This window comes from Rhamphochromis longiceps, linkage group LG11 (assembly GCF_057381845.1).
Source record: "Rhamphochromis longiceps isolate RC_006_pf linkage group LG11, R_longiceps_female_GT1.1, whole genome shotgun sequence".
NCBI lineage: Eukaryota > Metazoa > Chordata > Actinopteri > Cichliformes > Cichlidae > Rhamphochromis > Rhamphochromis longiceps.
Genome location: NC_140567.1, coordinates 16,268,016 through 16,288,129, shown reverse-complemented (window position 1 = coordinate 16,288,129; position 20,114 = coordinate 16,268,016). Strand labels below are relative to the sequence as shown.

Below are 20,114 nucleotides of genomic sequence, written 5' to 3'. Positions count from 1 at the left end.
CAAAACTTTGTCCTTGAGTCTGAACATTGAGGTCAGACACTTATGACACTTTTTGTCATTTAAAAAAAGCTATTTGCTCTTTATCTCTTGGCTACACTGTTTATGTGACATATGTGATATGTGACACATGAAATTATGTATGTCCAGTTTAATTTCATAAAAATAAACCATTTTATGAACTTTTTACGGTATAAAATGACTAAAATATAAGATGACCGGCCTAACTTAAACTTTACAGAGCAGATCTACGAGTTTCATTCATTAAAGTGAAAGACTACTGTTGCGCCAGCTGCTTCACGAATGACACTGACATAGCTCTGTTTCAGAAGTTTCTGTTTGGTTATGGTGCAGTAGACGGCCACTGCTGTCCAGCAAATGATGATGTCGATTTTTCAGAAGACTTTCTGACCCATTAGAAAAACACAGGTGTGCATAAAGTGGCTTCCATGATGGTTGGATCCATTTTGTTGTTTTTTTGTTTTGTTTTTTCATTGTGCACGCCAGCCAGCTGGTCAAGGAACAATTGAAAATACAAAACTAACAATACAAAATACATTTCTAATTTTAAATTTGCTTATTTTAGTAGTAATCAGTTGACATTGCTAAATTGGTATCAGAATTGGCAGTTATGGTCTTAATACAAACAGGCCAATAAAGTTATTGTTTGCTTTGGGTACTGCAGGCTACATGAATGTGACTAATTGCCCTCCAAGCCCAAATCATTCTTTTCACCAGACTTGTTAGTTCAGTTGGGATGTTCTAACTCGCCTCATATATTTGTCTCGGTGGAATATGTTGACCAAGCCAAGTGTAACGGGACCGCATTATTCTGGTGGATCACGGCACTCCAAGTGCAAGCCTCAAACTGGCCATATTCACACTGGGCCGAATTAAAGCACCCATGAACTCGGCGCTTGCTTTTTCTTTAACGTTTGTGCATCTCTTGGGGTAAAAGCATGGAACTCAAATTTGAAGGCCTGTTTTGAAGTGAAAGCTCAAGAATATTTATCAATAAGCATTCTCATCCTATAGAGACATAACAAAGAGAAAGGTGCAGAAAGAAAGAGATTGTGCACATTTCTGCTTGTGTTTTGAAGTTAATGGAAGAAAGCGTGGATAGCACTCACATAGCTCTCATGTTATTCTCAGGCAGCAGAGGGATCTCCAGAATTTTGGTGTTGGATTGCATGACTTCATGGCTGGCGGTGGAGACGGTTTTGCCCGTGATGCGGTGGACCTGGTAGAAGGCATGTGGTCGCAGGAGGCGGTCGTCTGCGGTCCCTATGAACAGCTGCAGGGTGAGCGGCTCGCTTTCCATGTAGCCATAAAGCTGGCAAGAGAACAAAGAGACCCAGGTAAGAGGCAACATCAGGTTTTAAGACCTCCATCTCAGGCAACCCCTCATTTAGGAAATCGAGACTGGACGCACATTAGCAACTGTTAAAGGAACCTTTATTGATAGCTTTGACCAGGCAGAAGAGCTGTGAACATGAGCTCTTTTTCATTGTTTGTTTTTTTCTGGTTGGATTGGAGGCTCTCTCTCAGTGGTCTGCTGTTCTTTTCTACATTCCTTTAGGAAGAGAAATCAAAAGATTTTTTATTGTTTCTGGGTGTTTGAGCAGGAAACACAGAGACAAAGACTGATAAAAGTTTCACAGCTGATACTTAAGGAGATGACTGGGAAAATGTTTCCAGTATAACGGAGGGCATCAAATAGATGAAATCAAAACTCAAACTCTTACTTAAACTGTTCAAAATAAATAAATAAACAGTACAAATCAATGGTTTTTCTGTGATGATTATCAACACACAGTTAGCTATTAAACTTATTAAAACTTTACGCCTGAATGCTCATGAAGCAGGGAGTGCAGACGTGCTCCAGCCCCTTTACCTTTGGGCAGTTATGAACATGCATTATGATTTCCATTAAAGAGCGCAGACTGTGTCCCACTGTGATGAAAGAGACTCCTGTATCAGAACCACCACTTCAAACAACTACCACTTCCTCTAGCAGCCTGCCATTAGCCGCTACTGCTTAGCTAATAAAAAGATCAAATCTTCAAAAAAAGGAAAAATAATCCATGCCTGTGCACACTGTTGAATTTGGGTTCAAATGTACTTCAAATATAAACTGTAACTGCCAATTTAAATTCAATGTCCCAGTATAATTTTCTGTCTGTGTCTAAAGTAACATCATTCGATCATTTAACCAAGTGTGTAATGGCTAGGGGTGCAACGATACACAAAATTCACGGTTCGATACTTTGGTGTCACGGTTCGATATTTTTTCGATACAAAAAAAATGTTCATGCCTTTTTAATTTGTCATTTATTAAAATTATAAATATATATTTTAACACAAAAGTACAGTTTTTAAATTTAACCCTAACCCTTGTGCGTGTTGTTTTTTAGCTCGTCATATCGCAGCCACAGAAATTCTTTTGTCCATGAAACCATAAAGCTGCACTTTCTTTTTGCCTTATAGTCTGATTTGTCATAACTTCTCCGTTTTGTGGTAAGCTTTTCTTTGGCTGTCACTTCTTCACCCTGACCTGTCTTATTTGGCTCAGCAGAACTAAAATATATATCTGTCTGTGAAGGTTCTCAATCATCCAGGTCATCGTAGTGAAATATATATCCTGCCGCACTCACATAAGCTCAGCGATTCTCTGCGCGATCAACCTCTCACATGTTTAAGCTGCGGGAGATTTCACTTGTCATGTTTGCATAGTAAGCTAACAATTAATAAGACGATGTCAGAGGAATTGGTGCACAAATTATCATCACTCACAGATCAGTGCTGTCGCTCTCTATACACAGTTCGCGCGATTGCAAAGTGAAAGCAAAAAAACAAGCGCAAATTCAAACACGATTTCAATATGTCACATATTGACAGTGGCTCACTGATGCCAATGACATAATTACCCAGCTACATTTCTGAAAGAATGCAAAAGCATTGACATATATTTTTCCTTCCTACAATAGCCCGACAGGCAGGGCAGAGATAGCCCCGGGACGTCGGGCTAGCGATATTGCGAGCCCTGTATCTGATTGAGGAATCACTCATCTTTGGAAAAGAGAGTTTATTACAGAGAAATGTCTCTTTCCAAAATAAAAGCTATACTATCCGCTTCTTCTGGGCTATATTCTCAGCAGCATATTAAACATATCAGGTCTCTATAAGGAGAATCCTGTGCTAACAGCTGTCTAAATGACTCGGCTAAAGTTTGTAGCATGCATGCTTGTTGTTTTTGTCTTTGCACTAGGATGATGTCGGTGTAAATGTGCAGTCATATTCGTTGTGTTCCCACTAGTGCTTTCAGGTTAATCTCGTTGAAATAACCTTAACGCCACAACACGGCAAATCTCCGTTAACGAGCTACCCTATACAGAGGGGCTAGACGGCCAACACGTTAACGAGCTAACTGCGCTAACACACTAGCTCCCACCCATGTAATTGAGCATTGCATGGCACATCCAACATACTATTTTACTTTAGTCCATGACTCGCTTACCTTCAGGGTCATACGTCACATGAAAACCAAAATAATTCCAAACGCCAGATCTGAATGAGGGTGGGGAGGTCCACTTCTGTCTCGCTAGCTTGCCCTGCGCTCTTCCTTCTGACCATGCTGTCTGTGTTGAGTGCTCAGTGAATCTGCGTTCGACTACTCCGCCTAGGCTGCACTCTCGAGCCTAGGCGGAGTAGTCAAATGCAGATCCACTGAGCGCTCAACACAGACAGCATCGTCAGAAGGAAAGTTGATAAAATAAATTACAAATTTTGTATTGTTCTTTTTTTTTTCTCCCCTTTGGTTTTCTTTCTTTCTCTCCCCCTCTTTCTTTCATTCTTTCCCCCTGTCCTATCCCACAGTCATGTCTGTCCCGTTTGCAACTGAAAATAAAATAAATTCATAATTATAATAAAGGTCAATCAAATGGACCAATATGATGATCCACTTAAAATAAATCCTCTTGGCATCTTTCTTGGCCTCAAGACAACAATTCTGATGGCTATAGATCCAAACGGGACACAAAAAAAAAAAAAAAAAATTTGAAAAAATTTTTTTTTGAAAAAAATTGTATTGTTCGATACATATGCGTACCAAACCGAAAGCACTGTATCGAACGGTTCAATATCGATACGAATATCGTTGCACCCCTAGTAATGGCTCAAAAACATCCAAATGCAGGGAATGCTTTAAATTCCAAGATGTGGTGAAGGGCAACTGATACTTTGTGAATGATTTCTTTGTGAATGATTTCTGACCAGAATAATCCACTAACCAAGTTATTTCTAGCGAGTCTTAACACCAAAGACCTCCCAGGATATAGTTTCTCTTTGTAATGCAAATTGTTCCTATGGCTTAGAAATCTCTCCAAACCTAAACACTATCAAGAAGCCGCTGAATCCATCTGGTATACATAAAACCCCAAAAAGCCTAACTTCTGATCGGGTGGACCTCCACAGATCCACCCAGGTGGCTACTTGACCGCATGTGACGTTTACTGTGAGGGATCAGTTACTTAAGACCAAGGCTCAACAAGCCATGACCATCTGAAAAATCCCATAAATTGGTCAATTACCCCAGCGCACCGCTTCAGACCAATTTTGTTTGAGCTCCATCCGAGTGAAAACAGTGGTAACGTCAAATGGAATAAAAGACCCCTGTTGTTTATCTAACAGACTGAGTCATACAATGAAATGAAGACCACATGTAACCTATGACATAATCTGATTAATGGGTTTATAATTACCTTTGAGAGGGCAGGCAGGAATTGGGGGGGTGGGGGTGTAAAGAAGAGCAAGACTGGTATAAGACTGGAAAGTTATTCTGAACCTGATTGGGTGTCTGTGGAAATTAGTACCACAGTGTCATCGACACCTAAGGCCTTTGATTTGAGAGCAGATTTGTCTGGATACAGTATCAAAAGTCATTTGGTCTCATAATAACGACAAGGATTAAATGGCCTTGGTCGGCACTTGATGACAGCTCTGCTGGATGCAAGACAAGGCAGAGGATGTGCTCTTTGTGGTCTCTGTTACACAATTTTCATTATTAATTATCTTGAATAGGAATAGAATATGACCAGTCACGGGAATAGATTATATATCCATATGCTTCAATAACCTAAGCACCGGTGGTTATCTGGCTTGGTCTTTGATTCAGATATCGAGGGAGTGCGGAGGGAGTGGTAAGACTAAGGCTGTCATTCATCTCCAGTTCCAACCATCATATTTTTTCTCTTGAGCTCCCCATAGTGTCTCTAGCAGCTGTCTTGACCTGGAGCTAGTCACACATGCTAGTCATCAGTGAGTTAGGCCGAGGTCAGGAGCTTCTTGAAGTCTTGGCATCTCAAGGGACCACTTCATCTATAGAGTGATCTCACCGGCAGACGCTGTTCCCTTGTTATATTTTACTTATGGTGTCACCAGAAGTAATTATCCATAGCCACACATGCTACCAGTTACGGGCGCATTGAATCAGAGGAGGGCCACGGTGGAGCATGAGGTACAAATCTGAAACATCGGAGCGTTAAATTGCATGACGTTGCCTTGTGATTTAATAAAACGCTGGCAGTTGCACTACAAACCCGTGTCATCTGCGGCAATGGACTTCTTTGGATTTCTCTTTGACCTCCAAAACATTACCTCAGCCGCCACGTGGCGAGGGCCACAAAAGAAGCGGGAGGTAGAGGAGGTTCTCGCTCCTCTCATCCTGCTGTAGCGCACGGCAATGGCGGCGGCATCCTCGCTCAAAAGGAGGATGTGATTAATGAGGTCAGGTAGTCCTCGTGGTGACGCTGCTCTTCCCAGCAGCAAACGAAGGCAGCGTGATCCCCCCTGAGCGACCTCACTCAATTCCTTTACCATATGTGCTCCCCTGACCCTCTCGCTACAGTCTCCCCCCATCCCACTCCTTCACCTCTGCTAAACTCCTGCGATGCTCCCTCAACTGCACGCCACACGCACAGTGAAAAATTCACTTCTTCATTTTATTCTCAAAGTGGGAATTAAGACAGGGGGAGTCAAGACTGTGTAGACAGAACTTAAACACCTGCGACCTCAGCTTTGCATTTGTGTCTGACGCTGTCTGTGAGAGAGACACTAATTTTGACCAGATGAGCTTCTTCTTGCTGTAAAATATGGCCCATCGGGCTGAACGCTCACTACATGTTTATTTTGAGATCATTCACTGAAACCAGTCTTACATTGAGGCAGTTGTTCCCGGTGCCAGCTTTTGCCATTGTGTCAGCTTGTTGTATGAACCTATTTCTGAGAGCTGACGCTCAAGTAAAACATCGCGACCATGGCAGCTGAGGCATTAACTGCATAATAGTGTGCAGCTGTATTGTCTAGGTCAGTTGTGATGATAAATAGAGAAGAGGACGGCACATTCTGGGTGCTCACCGCCATTCAACTCCCATCTGCCTTTGGGTCTTCTCAGCTCCATCAGCAATACAGAAAGCTTTAGTCCTTGGGAGACAGCCCCAGTTTATTTCTTTTCTTTCTTCCCCCCCATTTTCTTATTTGCTTCACTCAATGAAAGTCACATGTGATCAAATAGCGACAGAGGGTGTTTTTATTCCAATAAATATAATGTATTTTTCACAGTGGATTTTATCCTTCAGCTTCTTTAGTAAAAGTGACATTCTTAATGCTGCTGCAACCATTCAAAGTGGGGATTTGAACATTTAAAGTTTAATAATGACTTGGTGGTAAATTAGATTTGTCTGGCCTGGCTAGAAATTGAGTGTGAATACACTTCACAGGCCCCGCAGTGAAGGCTGCCTTCTATCCCTCTGCGGTGATTTCATCACCGCCTGGAGAAATGTCATGACTCGTAGAAGTCCACGTGGCGCAGAGAATCGGGGGGGAGAGGGAGAAGACAACTGGAAGCAGCAGAGGAGGGGTTGAGGGGGGAGGAGAACTACAACAGCAGATGCAGGCTTTTTCCCATTATCACGCTCTCCTCTCTGTCAAGTGCTGACACACTCGCACCAGCCAGCCTTTGCTGTACCCAATTAGACGTACACTCATCCACGCTGTCTCTCCTTCCAGACTTTACTCCATCGCCCCCCTGACCCTCTAATGTCTCCCGTGTCTCATATTGAATGCATAACGCAACATATGCAATCCTTTAATGTGCACTGTTTCCATGGCTTCACATGCTGCAACTTTTATAAGCAACCAAACAGCTATATCCTTTAAAGTTTTTATTTTCTTTACTAATACTTTGAGTATTGAGGGTGTAGCTTTGAGCACAGGCCCATGTCTAGACTACTAAAGGTCCAAATTTTATGTCAAATAACATTGTTTTAAATTTTGATTTTATCAGCCATTCATAAGACCCATCATTAAAGCCTACAGAAAATTTGTGCAGGATGAAGCATAGATCACTGCTATGCCCCTAAGTAGCCAGATTACCCACTCTTATCTTACCTCATAAATCTGCGGTTTGGTTGTCACCTCAAACCAGTGAAAACGATGTACACATAACCTCAACTTTTTCCACTTGTTATTAACTTGTAATTAGTGGCAGCCCAATACCAGTGTAAGGGAAACCCCGCAGATGGAGAACCACAATTTGAGAGTGGCATAAATGCCCCTTTGGGCAGCAAATAATAGCCTTGACTAAGCTCTAACAGCACTACAGGGTACACCAATCCTTTTGAATATCAAACATAAGGCGGCGGTAGATTTAATGAGCAATTAGCAGCTACAGTATGGAGTGCTGTAGATCAGGGTGTTCTTCTTTCGAGACATTACGCAGCCAGCAAGGACCAGATCCCAAGGTGAAACCGCACATGCGAAAAACCCGAGCACGTGTTTGCTTAAGTCTTTCATGTCATCATGGCGGAAATATACTGCAAATTTGATGTGCATTACATAAAGTTGCAGAGGAAGAGAGATGAGTATTAAGTCACGCACACGTTAATAAGGATGATGGCCACATCCTGAAATTACACATGTGTGTTACTGCTTTAAACTTAATGAGAAAGTGCATGTATGTGTGTGGGGGGTGAAAGCCTTACAGGCCAGTGATTATCCTATATGAATTAGCCATAAGCAATTCTGCTCTGTGTGCTGCAGGACAGGTTAAATTCTTCACAGGTGTTGTTTGCTGTTACCAAGGGCCTGGCGGATGTCTGTTTTCCTGTCTGTGGTTGAACTTGAAAGCTGTTGCAACATCTTGATCTGAACTCATGTTAGATCGGTCACTCTATTGTCAATGAAAACTTTACAATTGCAGTTGTCTTTTTTAAATGGTCTGCTCAGTTAAAAGAAGAAACAAACAACCAAATAAATCAGTGTTGCGGTTATATTTTAAGTAAAGGTAGACCAGGTTGTTGGTTTTTCCTGAGCACGGCATCAGACATTAAACACAGCTGTGGTAAAGCAAGGGGGAGAGTCTGGAAGAGTGTGAGAGGAACTGTTAGAGTACCCTAGATCCCCTTAATGGTGTTGTGGTCTGATGCAGTAAGTAAAGTGGAAAAGCAGCAGCGGGGGTCACAGAGTGGACCGGTGATGAGAGAGGGGGTTAAAAGGCTGGAGATGCAGAGGAGAGGAGGTAGGGTTAGTGTCTGACTTGAGAATAGATGACCTTGATTTGGAATGGAAATTGATGAGACGAGTTGGTGCAAATGGTGAAAGGCTAGGGAGTCATGGTAAGCCAGGGTTTTCATTGGCGTATGACTGGAGCAAAGACCTTCCATTCTCTGTGCAACCACCCATCACATAAACACCTTTGTGTGTCAAGGAAAAACAAGACAGCAGTAAATGTGCACATGAGCGCCTTGGTTTCACTGTATATTAGCCACTCTCTACGGAGTACTTTGTCAGTGTGGAATCTGTGTATCCCTGTATGTTTTTCATCATCTTGCTGTTTTCTCTTTTCTTTTTTTGGGGTGGGGGGTTCATCCAGAACTGCTTTCCAACACACATGTCACGATTGCTCATAGCACGTGTGTCTGATTATCCATGACCTAAAAAAACAATAGAGTTGTAGATGGCTGGGTTTTAACCGAGGTAGGCCTGCTGGTGTGGATTTGGGAGATGGTTGAAGGATGAACGGTTCACAGGGAGTGACATCCTCGGGCCCACCAGGGAGGCAGAGAGGCACCGGTGCATGGAAAGAGGAGGTGGCCTCTGATGGGTACTGACTCCCGTGCACCACTGTCATGCTTAGCCAACCTCAGGGCTACTCAGGTCCTAATCAGCAGGATACAGAGCATCTCTTGGGGCAGGCAAGCCAAGCCACAGCTGCCTGGTGACTCCCTCTGCCCCTTCTCTTTCCTTCTCTCCAGTCTCAAGAATCATGAAGAACACACACACACACACACACACACACACACACACACACACACACACACACACACACACACACACACACACACACACACACACACACACACACACACACACTGCCTTAGCTTCTTCCTACACTCGTGCCCTTGTGTCATTATTGACTCATTCTCCTTGACTGCACTTCACCCATCCAGTGCCTGCCACTCATTACCTCAGGGCACTGGGGACTACACCACGCGCCCTATCCTCCGAGATTGTAACAACACAATTTCTTCACATCACCACAACAAAGACAAAGGGAGTGCCTAGGAGTGAAAAAGTCAGGTTTTCAAAAAAACAAACAAAAAAAACACCACATTTTTCTTCTATCCTTTACCCTCCAGCATGTACACATGATTGCCTAATCCTCATAGATTCATCTTCCTGCCAACTGCCATGCTCGGAGTGGTTTCCACTGTTATGAAACCCTCAAGATATCCCAATTGACTGCACAGGCAATATCGGGGTCATAAATCACTCCTCACCAAGAAAAGAAAATGTGAGGTATGTGAGCAAGCAAGCAGGTGTGATGGAAAAGCATCTGTCATCGTATTTTCATATAATATTTGGTCAGGGCGCTCAGCGAGGGTTGGGAATATCCTCAGAATGTTGGCGCTAAATGGGCGATTTTAAATAACAGAATCAAATCATGAGCGTGAATATTGACAGGGCCACGTGTAAAGACACTCAGGAGTGTTATTTATGAGTTCCTATTCGGCCCCCGAGAGAGAGAGCAAGTCAGAAATTGACGTGACCTAAAATCAAAACGAGCCTGAGTCTGCTGGGCCTCTTACTGTAGCACAGTGAACTGTGAGGGGTAAAGTGTTGATTCACCTGCATGTTGATATTCAAAGGCTTGTAAAGAAGGGGAATAATTACCTGTATTTACAGAAAAAACCTGCAGGTTGACAGGCGTCTTTATAACACAACTTTGGCCAACAGCTGTCAAATGCATTTGACATTGTGCAGACCAGGGTGTGCTGACAACATCTATTTACAAAATAGCTGCGGCGCTAACAACATTTAAAGCTAAGGATGGACCACCAATTAAACTTTATAGTTCCAGGAACTTTTTGTGTGTGTTTTTTTAGGCTTGCAGAGTCTAGCTGCATGGAAAGCAGGCTATCTGCCATCTAAAACCATTCAATCCCTTCTCTGACAGAGCCAGCAAATATTCATATAGTTAGTAGGATAGATACAGTTTAAATGCAAATAAGCTGCTTCAAAGACAAGTTTACCTTAAGGACATGCACACACGACTAAATCCCCACCTTGTGTAAACTGAGATGTCAGCACAGCGTGATGACAGCGGAGCTGAGAAAGGAGCTCTGTGCTGTGCCGCTGGTGAGACTGACGTGTGCTCCTTAAGTGTTTGCCAAATACAATAGCGAGGGGCGACGCTTCTCCTCCAGTCAGCATGCACTGCTGCTGGTCAGAGTGACTTATTACAGCAGCAGATTCACTGTCAGCTTTAGGGAACAATTAAAAACGCAGCATACAAGAAAATGCTGAGATATACCGCCTGCAGTGTGCAAGTGCTGCACAGCTGCTGTCAGAAGTTACAAGAAAGGCCTGCATTTTTTTAAGCTAGCTGACTAGTTAGACAAATTTAATTTTTATTTTTTTTTATCTCTGTGCATGTGGTTTGTGTGTAGAATAGAGTGACCTCATCTGTAATGCCATTTTATAATCTTTGGTTGTGTAATGACATATAAAATGATCTGTAAGTGCAGAAGCTCCATCCATCTGCTCTTCAAAGCAGCAAATGGGAGGTAAGAGAGCTCAAAAGCAGAGGGAAGTTAGCTAAAACAGCTTGATTCATATACTGAGTAAACTGGGGGGCCGTACCAGGGTTCACTGCCTGTGAATCTTGCAAATCCATTTTAGTAGTGGCTAGAGCTGAAAGTCATCATAATAGATCCATTTTAATCTTAACAGATAGAGGCACTGTGCTCAAATCACACTCATTATTCCAATATTTGGAATCTGATTTGCCAAAAACAGCATTAAAAGATTACTGTAGCTAATCATTTCTGGATGGTTTGAGCAGCAGTCGCATACAGTAGTTTGTATTTAAACACAGTCTAACCAACCAAATCTGATTTCGTCGAGAGAGAAAAAAAAAAAAAGCAAACGAACATCAACGTTGTGACTAATGAAAGAAATGTCAGGGCTGTGTTGACTTTGCTCTGTGACTACATGCTGTCATAAAATAAGCAACAGCCAGACGTTCATGTCACCAGATTGGCGTTGGATAGAAAACTGCTGTTAATCAGCATGCACTTGTTACCTCTCATGCTGTAATGACAGCAAATTATTGCACAGTCTAAAACTACAAAGCTAACTTTGTCTCTGGGTAAATGCAAAAGTGCACAGCAGCAGCATTTGTTGTTTGAACATTAGTGCTGGCAGCATACCTGTACCACAGGGTGTCCTCCAGACAAGGCCTTCACGGCTCCTCGGCTCCCCTCAGTCTCATAATGGGCCCTGTGGTGGGACTTTGGCTGCACTTCTATCTGTAGGTTGTAAGGGCCGGAGCAGGATGGAAGCTGCCAGTCAAGTGCTGGCAAAGATGGGCTGTAATTACATGACACATTGATTGTTATTAGGTGAGAATAACACTATGTATCATTCCCACCTTTCAACAGGATAGTGAATTCACATTTACACGGTCCAAAGATTTTGCCTTTCTGGGCTAAAACCCCCAGTGTCTGGCTTTTTCTTTCCTGAAAGAACAGTGAGTTATACGTTTCCACTTTGCTTGGAACAAATAAATGAAGACATATGGCAAATGATTGTCTTTTTATGTACATTCTGTTTTCTCTATTTTGGTTTTCATCTAATTTGCCAAAGTATGAACTACCATTTTTTTTTTTCCTCCAAGGATCCAGAAGTCTGAATCTAAACTAAACTTGCTTTAAATTAGCCTGAAATTGGGACACTTTGTTGTAATCCAACTGGCTTGAGCCCTCTCCATTTCATCATGGTCTCTAATCTAATCAATTGAAGTCATCCCCCGACTGCGTGTAATTCCTTGGGTCTGGGTAATAATTAGTGGCCCCCGCTTTCCCCCTTTGTTTTTTCTTTCTTTTTGTGAAAAATAAATGAGAGACAAATGTGCCCCGGTTAGAGCGCGGCATGTTTTGCATTATGGTGTGGCAGGTGGAAAAAGACGCAGCGAGTTAAGAAAGTGACAGTGGGAGGAAAGACAGTTCTGGGGCACAAAAACAAATCTCTCACTGCCTGGCAGTCAGGCAGCTTTTTTAACACACACACACACACACACACACACACACACACACACACACACACACACACACACACACACACACACACACACACACACACACACACACACACACACACATATGTATATGTATATATATATATGTATGTATATATAATTCAATTTTAAATTGATAACTGTAAAATTCTAAAATACAAAAAGCTGGTGTTGAAGACAATGGTGTTATGGAACAAGGTCAGCCACACACCTTGCCTGGGAGCATGATATCTCTTTCTCAGAGCTACAGCTGGCCTCCTTCAACATCATTGTTCTCCTGATGGGGAGTCAAAGCTTCCCATGTGAACACCGTGGAGATATCTAAACCAAAACAAACATGTGCAAGACAATATTTCTCTTTGCCGGATGCCTGGTAAACGCAAACCCCTGACCTGAAGAGTGGCTCGACTGAAACCAATCTCTGGCATCTTTGTGGAACTTGCGGGCTGTTTGTTGACCCAAAATGAACTGATTTCCCCCCGCAGGACTTTATCTGCCTATTCAGTGCATGACATCACTTTAGCTACACAGAGAAAAGATGGGCCGATGGCGCGACAAACCAGTGGAGCGCGCCGGCTGATTAACTCACAGGCTGCTTCCCCTTCAGCCAGCCCTGTCACCATTGCTTCCTGTTGCTCAGTATCTTAATCAAACACTTGATTTCCGACAGGAAAGTGTGTTATTGGCTTAAGGGGGGGGGGGAAAATGCCACAAGGGAGCAAAAAGAAAAAAAACCCCGCTTTGCTCAATTGACAAAAATCAATACTATTGTTCAGTGCAAGAGTCTATTTGTCTGAGTGTGTGCATGTGTGACTGTATTCGTTGTTATATTTGTGTGAGGGTTGCGATGGCAACGGCGGCACATGCATGCTGGGCAACTCCTCAATGTGAAATACGATTTATGAAATAGTTCTGATCTTCAAAGGGAACTCCTTTGGAAGTGAAGGGCATGTAAATTGGAATCTCTGCCTTTTGAAGATTGAAAACTAAAACCATCTTGTCCTCACAATAAATAAAAAACATTATAAATGTGGGGAAAAAGAGAATAATGGAGAAATGGAATTGATGAAATGTGATGAATTGTAATATGTAGAAAATCCTGACCCTCAGACCAAGCGTTAGGATCATAATTCTGTCTTAAGCAGAGACACATAGACAATTTTCTTTTGGCTAAATTGCTGGCTATTTCAATTTCTGAACATTTAGACTGTACTTGATAGAGAATTACTAAATTTATTTGAGACAGCAGGAGCTGGTTCAGCCTACCTGAGGTAAGGCTTGGGTTTAGACCAGGAGTATGGGTGCTGAGGCACATCCAGGAACCCCCCACAGTAGCTCTCCTTCTTGAGGGCCAGGCGGGAGGGGTAGTCCTCGTGGCAGAGCTCTCCATCAGGACCAAGCTCCTCGCCTCCAGGTTCCACCTTCAGACTCATGGAGGCTGAGTGGTCCAGCATCGTCTTCCGCGTCTTGACTGGGATTCCCTCCCCCATGTCTACCACCCCATCTGTGGTTAGAGCATTGATTGCAGCCACGATGGCAGAGTTGGTGTACTGGTTGGTGTTGGCAAGCCAGTTATCATCCGTAACGCTGACCCTGGGGGAGCCATGTGGAGAGGGTGTCGCTGACTGGTTGGGTGAGCAGGGCGTTTGATGGTAGGAGGTGCCGTTGAAGCTGTACTTTCTCTTCCCCATGCTACCACCGCTGCCTCCACCGCCTCCACCACCTCCACTGTAGGAAGGGGAGTTTGGTCTAGAGCCACGAGGTTGTGCCGGCCAGCCTTCCTCAGCCACGGCTCCAATTTGAGGGGAGGTGGATGGTGAATTGTGAGGGGACCCTGCGGGGCCACTGGCATGTGGGCATGACAGAAGCATGGATGATCCTCGGGGAGAAACACAGGGGGACTGCCAGGGGGAGTTCTGCGGGGAGTTGTCGTAGTTATAGAACCCTGACTCATAGGATGACGCCTCAGAGTTGCAGCTGCGTGACGAAATGCTGCTGGCAGGGCTGAGGCAGCTGGGATCACGGTACCCCTCTGCATTGGGGAGCGTCAGTGTGACAATGTTGACCCCCCGTTTGACAATGTGGTCCTCACTGCTGCTCTCTTCAACCTCATCCTCAGGGTACTGGCTGTAGGCAGTGATCTCAATGCGGGGGCTTTCCAGGGCTGGAGCACCATTGGGTCTCAAGCTGTGCGGCAGATAATAACCTGATGCTGCATGATTGTCACTGCTGTATCCCGTCTGGTGGCAAGAGGAAACTGAGATGACTGGACTGGACTGTAAGGTATGGTACTGAGTGGCCAGACAGGGGCTGCCCATACCCAGAGGAAGGGACAGGCTGACGTTTGGTGTGTAGCTGTATGCATCTGAAAAAATAAGAAGTATATTTAAGAAACAGAGAATCACAAATATGTGTTACTTTCCAGAGCAAAGTTCAGAATGTAAAAAAATGATATTCCCATACAACTAAATTGCATTTTTAAAACAAGCATAGCATTAGTTCTGGCAGGCCTTGGAGTGAAGCTCAGTGGTCTCAAAGCCAAACAGCCCATATCAGAGGATAGCTAAGTTAATTCCCATCTTATTGGGAAATCTCAAATAGAACATGTTATTTAAACTACCTCATCTTGCATAAAGTCGCAGCTGCCTGTGGAGTCACTTTGCAAAGCCACCTCTGCCTCAGCCCCTCCATTTCAGTCTATACAATCTAATTCTGATGTATTCATGCTCCCTCTCAGTTGTGTCTGTCCCTGCTGCTGTTGTCACTGTTGTTTCTCCCAGAGGTTTCTTCCTCTAAAGAGGGAGTTTTTTTTTCCCACTGTCGCCGAGTGCTTGCTCAAAGGAGTTTGTCTGATTGTTGGCATTTCTCTTTATTATTACAGAGTCTTTACTTTATGATATTAAAAGCTTTGAGGTGACTGTTGTTTTGATTTGGTGCTATACAAATAAAATTGAATTGAATTTGTCATGTTTTGCTATGTTAACCAGTCTTCTGAAATACCACAGGGATAAATGCAAAACTTCTTGGTAAAAAATAAACTGAGAAAACACGTTGAAGAAAAAAATTTATTTGTGAAACACACTATGACTAAACATAATTTTGGAGAACACTATAGCCTAACTGCGAGGGAATGTAATTTCTAGAACTGGTCACATTTAAGAACTCTGGTCACATTTAAGAACAATACCCCTACACAAATCTCTCCAGTATGTTTTTCAGATTCTGACTAGCCCACTTCTTTATAAACATCTGGAGAAGCTTAGCAATCATCTCAAAGCGGTTACTGTATGAGGCTGCTGTGTAGTCGCAAGTCGAGCAACCACTCTGTTTGTTTGATCAGTTCATCTAAGGCTTTATTTGGCACACCCTGCTGTCATATGTACTCTACAGGAATTCCTCCAGCAGCACTGATGGATGCTTTATTTGATTGATTGCATCACTCACTGAGTGAATTAGGCCCTCCCCTGTGGAAAACTGACAGCACTCTCGCATCGCTCTGAGCATGTGATTAAGTCAAGGAGAGTTTGCTTTTGCGCTACACACAGATACACCACCGGTACACACATAAACAGAGGACAAGTGCAGGCAGGTACACAAGGAAATCACGTCCAGTGCAACAATATAGAGCCCAGATAGCTTGGAAGGCAGGCATGCCTCTTCAGTTAGCCTTGACACGGGTGGCTGCTGTGTCAACAGTTGTAAACCTCACGCCTGCCTTTTATTGATAACGTCAATGAGGGTAAAAATAGCTACAGAAATAAAACCATTCAGTCTGAAACCCAGCAAAGGGCATTCCCCTCTCTGAACCATTCGATATTTGTTAACCACAATACTGCGTATCACATGAAATGACAGATCTGTCACACAACATAAAATATGTGGGTAGGCAAGGTAAAATTAGCTTATGAGAGTCTATTTTCAGAGGTAGTAACACTACGTGCGCAGGACATGTATTCCAGGAGATGCGCATGTATTGTGACAGAAACCCAAACTAAATTGAAGTCGTCCTTTTGAAAACTATAAGAGACACTTATTCACTAAACCTACAGACTTGGAAAAGTTACTTTTTATACGGGGTTAGAAGAGGCTAAATGTCAAACCCCTTTAGAGCCTACTTCACAGAATTACAATGTCATAATAGCAGATCAGTACGCACCTTTCTCCCCTTCCTTCTGGACACTTTGGCTGTACTCAAAAATGTAGTTGAAATCAAACTCTTGCTCTTCATGCTGAAAACTCATTTCTGCACCACTCATCGTAGTCTTTCAAAGTAAGGGCGAGTGAGCATTCAGCTCAGTCTTCGCCGATGCTCTTTTTCTCTGGTTTGAACAGATGATAATCTCCTGCCCACTCTAGCCCTTGTGACACACCTCCTCAGTTCAGGCCTGACTGACTTTGCTTACAGTTGCGGCTGTTTTTTTTCCCCCCTTCCTTTTGAATGTGTGTGATCAGTGCACTGCGCTGCAGCACACTTCACTTCTTCTAACACCCACTCAAACACACTAGGGCTTTCACTCTTGTTTGCTGCATGATCTTGAAACTTGGCTTTTCCGGGTGACACGCATCACAACTGCCGAATAACAAAATTGGGAAAGCAGATCAGATTTTGTTGGGGTGAAGCGAGTAAAAGAGAAATCAAAATGAGTCACTAACAAGAGGCAGTGCCTCCCCGGTTGTTTGCAATGTGATGAAAATGCAGTGCAAGCAGATTTAATTTGAAAACACAAATTATAGCGTGCTCTCTTTGCACTCCCCAATTTTTTTCCAATTATGCTATTGTGATCAAAACACATTCTCTCCCTACAACCAAACTAGTCTGACTAAAGAATGGACGGGTTTATCCGCAGGCATTGTGGTCTAGGCTGGGCTAAGAGTGACGGGACCTCATAGAGAGATAGGTGGTCGCCCACAAAAGTCATCTGCAGCCTCTGGAACTAAGAACTCTGGGGCCACTTATCGCACATGGCTGAGTATGCGCTATGGCAGAACACCAGCATGGTCTCTGTGTGTGTGTTTGTGTGTGTCTGTGTGCTTGCGTTTGAGTGTCTGTATGTCTGAGTTTATGTGTGACACTAAAGCAGCCCTCGCCACATTGCTGGAGCTGTGTGTGGTTAAGCACGTCTCCTTGTCAAGCAAGCTACCCCAGCATCCCTGCATGCACAGATCACAGTGCTCCCTCTTACTCACAAACACATGTATATACACGCACATCTGTTACAAATTATAAAGCTTAGTATCAAGGGACTGAACTGAATAATAATACCGCCTGCACCCGTCCCTCTCTAACCTCAGAGACAAAATTAAATTCCTGAAATCCACCAAAAGCCAGTGATATCACCACTATGAATTAAGGCTATAAGTGACTTGTGATCAGATTTTGCCCTCTCACTCTGAATCACAAAGCTATAAATAGAGAGTTTGCTTTTGATTGCATGGGAAAGTAAATAATATTTAGCAGCCTCTGGGCTATCTGACCCTGAACTTTAACATCTCACTTGGCTCATTTGGAGAAAAATTTCAATTTTTTATTTATTTATTCATTTTAAAAAAGGAAGTAAAGTAGAGAAATTGACATGAAGATCTTAACAAAGACTGCAGGTGACAGCAACAGTGTAACCCCCATCATATTTCACTGCACATAATGAGAAGCACCTGCAAAGATAGCTGGAGACACCTAATGGTGTGTATGTAAACTGAGCTTATCTGCTTCTTGTGTATTACTTGCGTGTTATTTTGTGCGTTGTTTTTTTAAAATAGAACAAGGGGAGGTAAATCGTGACACCATCAAAAAGGCCAAAACGTTTCTTTAGAATTTGATATTTTTAGCTTGTTATAATTAAACATATTTACCAAAACAAACGCTTAGACAATAATTTAAGACGTCTATAAATTTGCAAACGTAAAATATGAGGGTATAATGCAGTGACAGCTCTCAGTAATCTTATCTCACAGAAGGATTAACCCCGAGTTTGCCCTGATGCGCTCTCCATTTTTGCATTAACTGCAGCACCTGGTGTCAATACATCTTTAAATAAAAAAAAAAAAAAAACAGCTAAAGCGAGGTAATACATATGTATACATATATGTATGTATATAGGGGTACAGTGCTGGTGATGCGCAGTCATGTAGGGTTCTTTACCTTCTTCTGCAGACTTCATATCGGCGGCGAGAGAAGTAAGTAACTGGAGTCCTCGCTCCTTGCCGGTTGCTGCTCCAAAGCTGAACTTGGAAGTGACGCTCAGGCAAAAGGTATCCTGCATTCAACAAGCGATGCGCAACTTTCACCGGCTGCGAGGCTGTAATGTGCAACGAGAGTATTCAAAACACCACTGATTCTCTAGACAAACCACTAAACAGGAGCATATTTCGCAAAAAGACTCGTTGGAAATCGAGTGTACAACTTTGAACCACACGGCGATGGACTGCGCACCAAAGGAAACGGGAACAGCGGGTTAGGAGAGGCGCGCAGGTACGGCTGCTAAAGGTGAGTTTTGCTCTCTTCGACCCAATGAAGGTTTTAAAGAATGTCCACAGGTCTGTGACGCAGAGCGGTTTGTCGGAGGGGCCGGCTCCGGTGCTTTTAAAGTTGGAAAACACCCTCCGTCCTCCCGTCAGTGCGCCGCCCATTGAGGGTTGACGCTGCCGGCTTCTGCAACCTCCTGGACCGCCTGATGATGTCTTTCATCCTGGGATCCCAGCGGAGGAGGTGGGAGGTGTGTGTGTGTGTGTGTTTGTGTGCCTGTGTGTGCTTGTGTGTGTGTGTGTGTGTGTGTGTGTGTGTGCGTGCGTGAGAGAGAGAGAGTGAAAGAGACTGAAAGCCCACACACAAGGTTAACGTTAAGTCAACAAGAGGTCCGTTCTTCACATTTTTATGATAAAATTAGCCAACAAAACAATCGCAGCGAGTATTCATTTCCTTCAGCTGCTGGAGGCTCAGATTGTTTTCGAGGGATTTCAGAAGTTTTCTTCTTCTTACTTAAATCCCACTGTAGCCCCTCTTATCAGCAAACCACATTGGGTAGTTCTCCACTGTTATCTGTCATGACGACACACAGTCTTTGTCCCATGTTTTTCTATGGATAAACTTGCTTTACTTGTGAGATGTTACCTAAGTTTGGGTAGTGGAGTTGATGGGTGTATCCTCAACAGTTCATATTGTATATATATTCATATGATTATTATGGCCTTTCCCATTTACATTGGCAGTCAAGTTATTTTGATCATTAGAACATTTACTTAATATCCATTTTCTTCTTAAAAAAAAAATAATAAAAACAATATCACATCATTTTCAAAAAAATGTTTGCCAAAATCTTGTTTAATCTAAGTGTAATCTGTTGCATGTTGCTTATATTATTTAAATGTATGTTGTAATTTTGTTATTTTCTTGTCATTCTTTGAAAGTCCTAACCAGTTCCTACAGGTATTTACGTGACAGCACAGTGGAACAATGATGTAACAACCAGTGAGAGGTTTTTTCTTA

The 20,114-nt window shown here is 43.1% G+C and overlaps 1 protein-coding gene across 3 annotated transcripts in view; it reads right to left on the bottom strand.

Annotated features, from left to right (window-relative positions):
• Positions 1-19,387, bottom strand: part of LOC146658756 (nuclear factor of activated T-cells, cytoplasmic 1-like) — a 62,603-nt gene extending 43,216 nt beyond the window's left edge. The window contains exons 1-4 of one of the 3 annotated variants that reach the window (XM_085422486.1): positions 18,771-19,387; positions 13,898-14,996; positions 11,766-11,925; positions 1,128-1,330 (exon numbers count right to left, since the gene is read on the bottom strand). In XM_085422486.1, the coding sequence (XP_085278612.1) occupies positions 1,128-1,330; positions 11,766-11,925; positions 13,898-14,996; positions 18,771-18,891 (1,583 nt within the window). In that variant the 5' untranslated portion in view covers positions 18,892-19,387. Of the gene's footprint in view, positions 1-1,127; positions 1,331-11,765; positions 11,926-13,897; positions 14,997-16,787; positions 16,944-18,770 lie in introns of those variants that run through there. The other 2 variants (XM_085422483.1, XM_085422484.1) reach the window with 2 other exon arrangements.
• Positions 19,388-20,114: the final 727 nt, after the last annotated feature.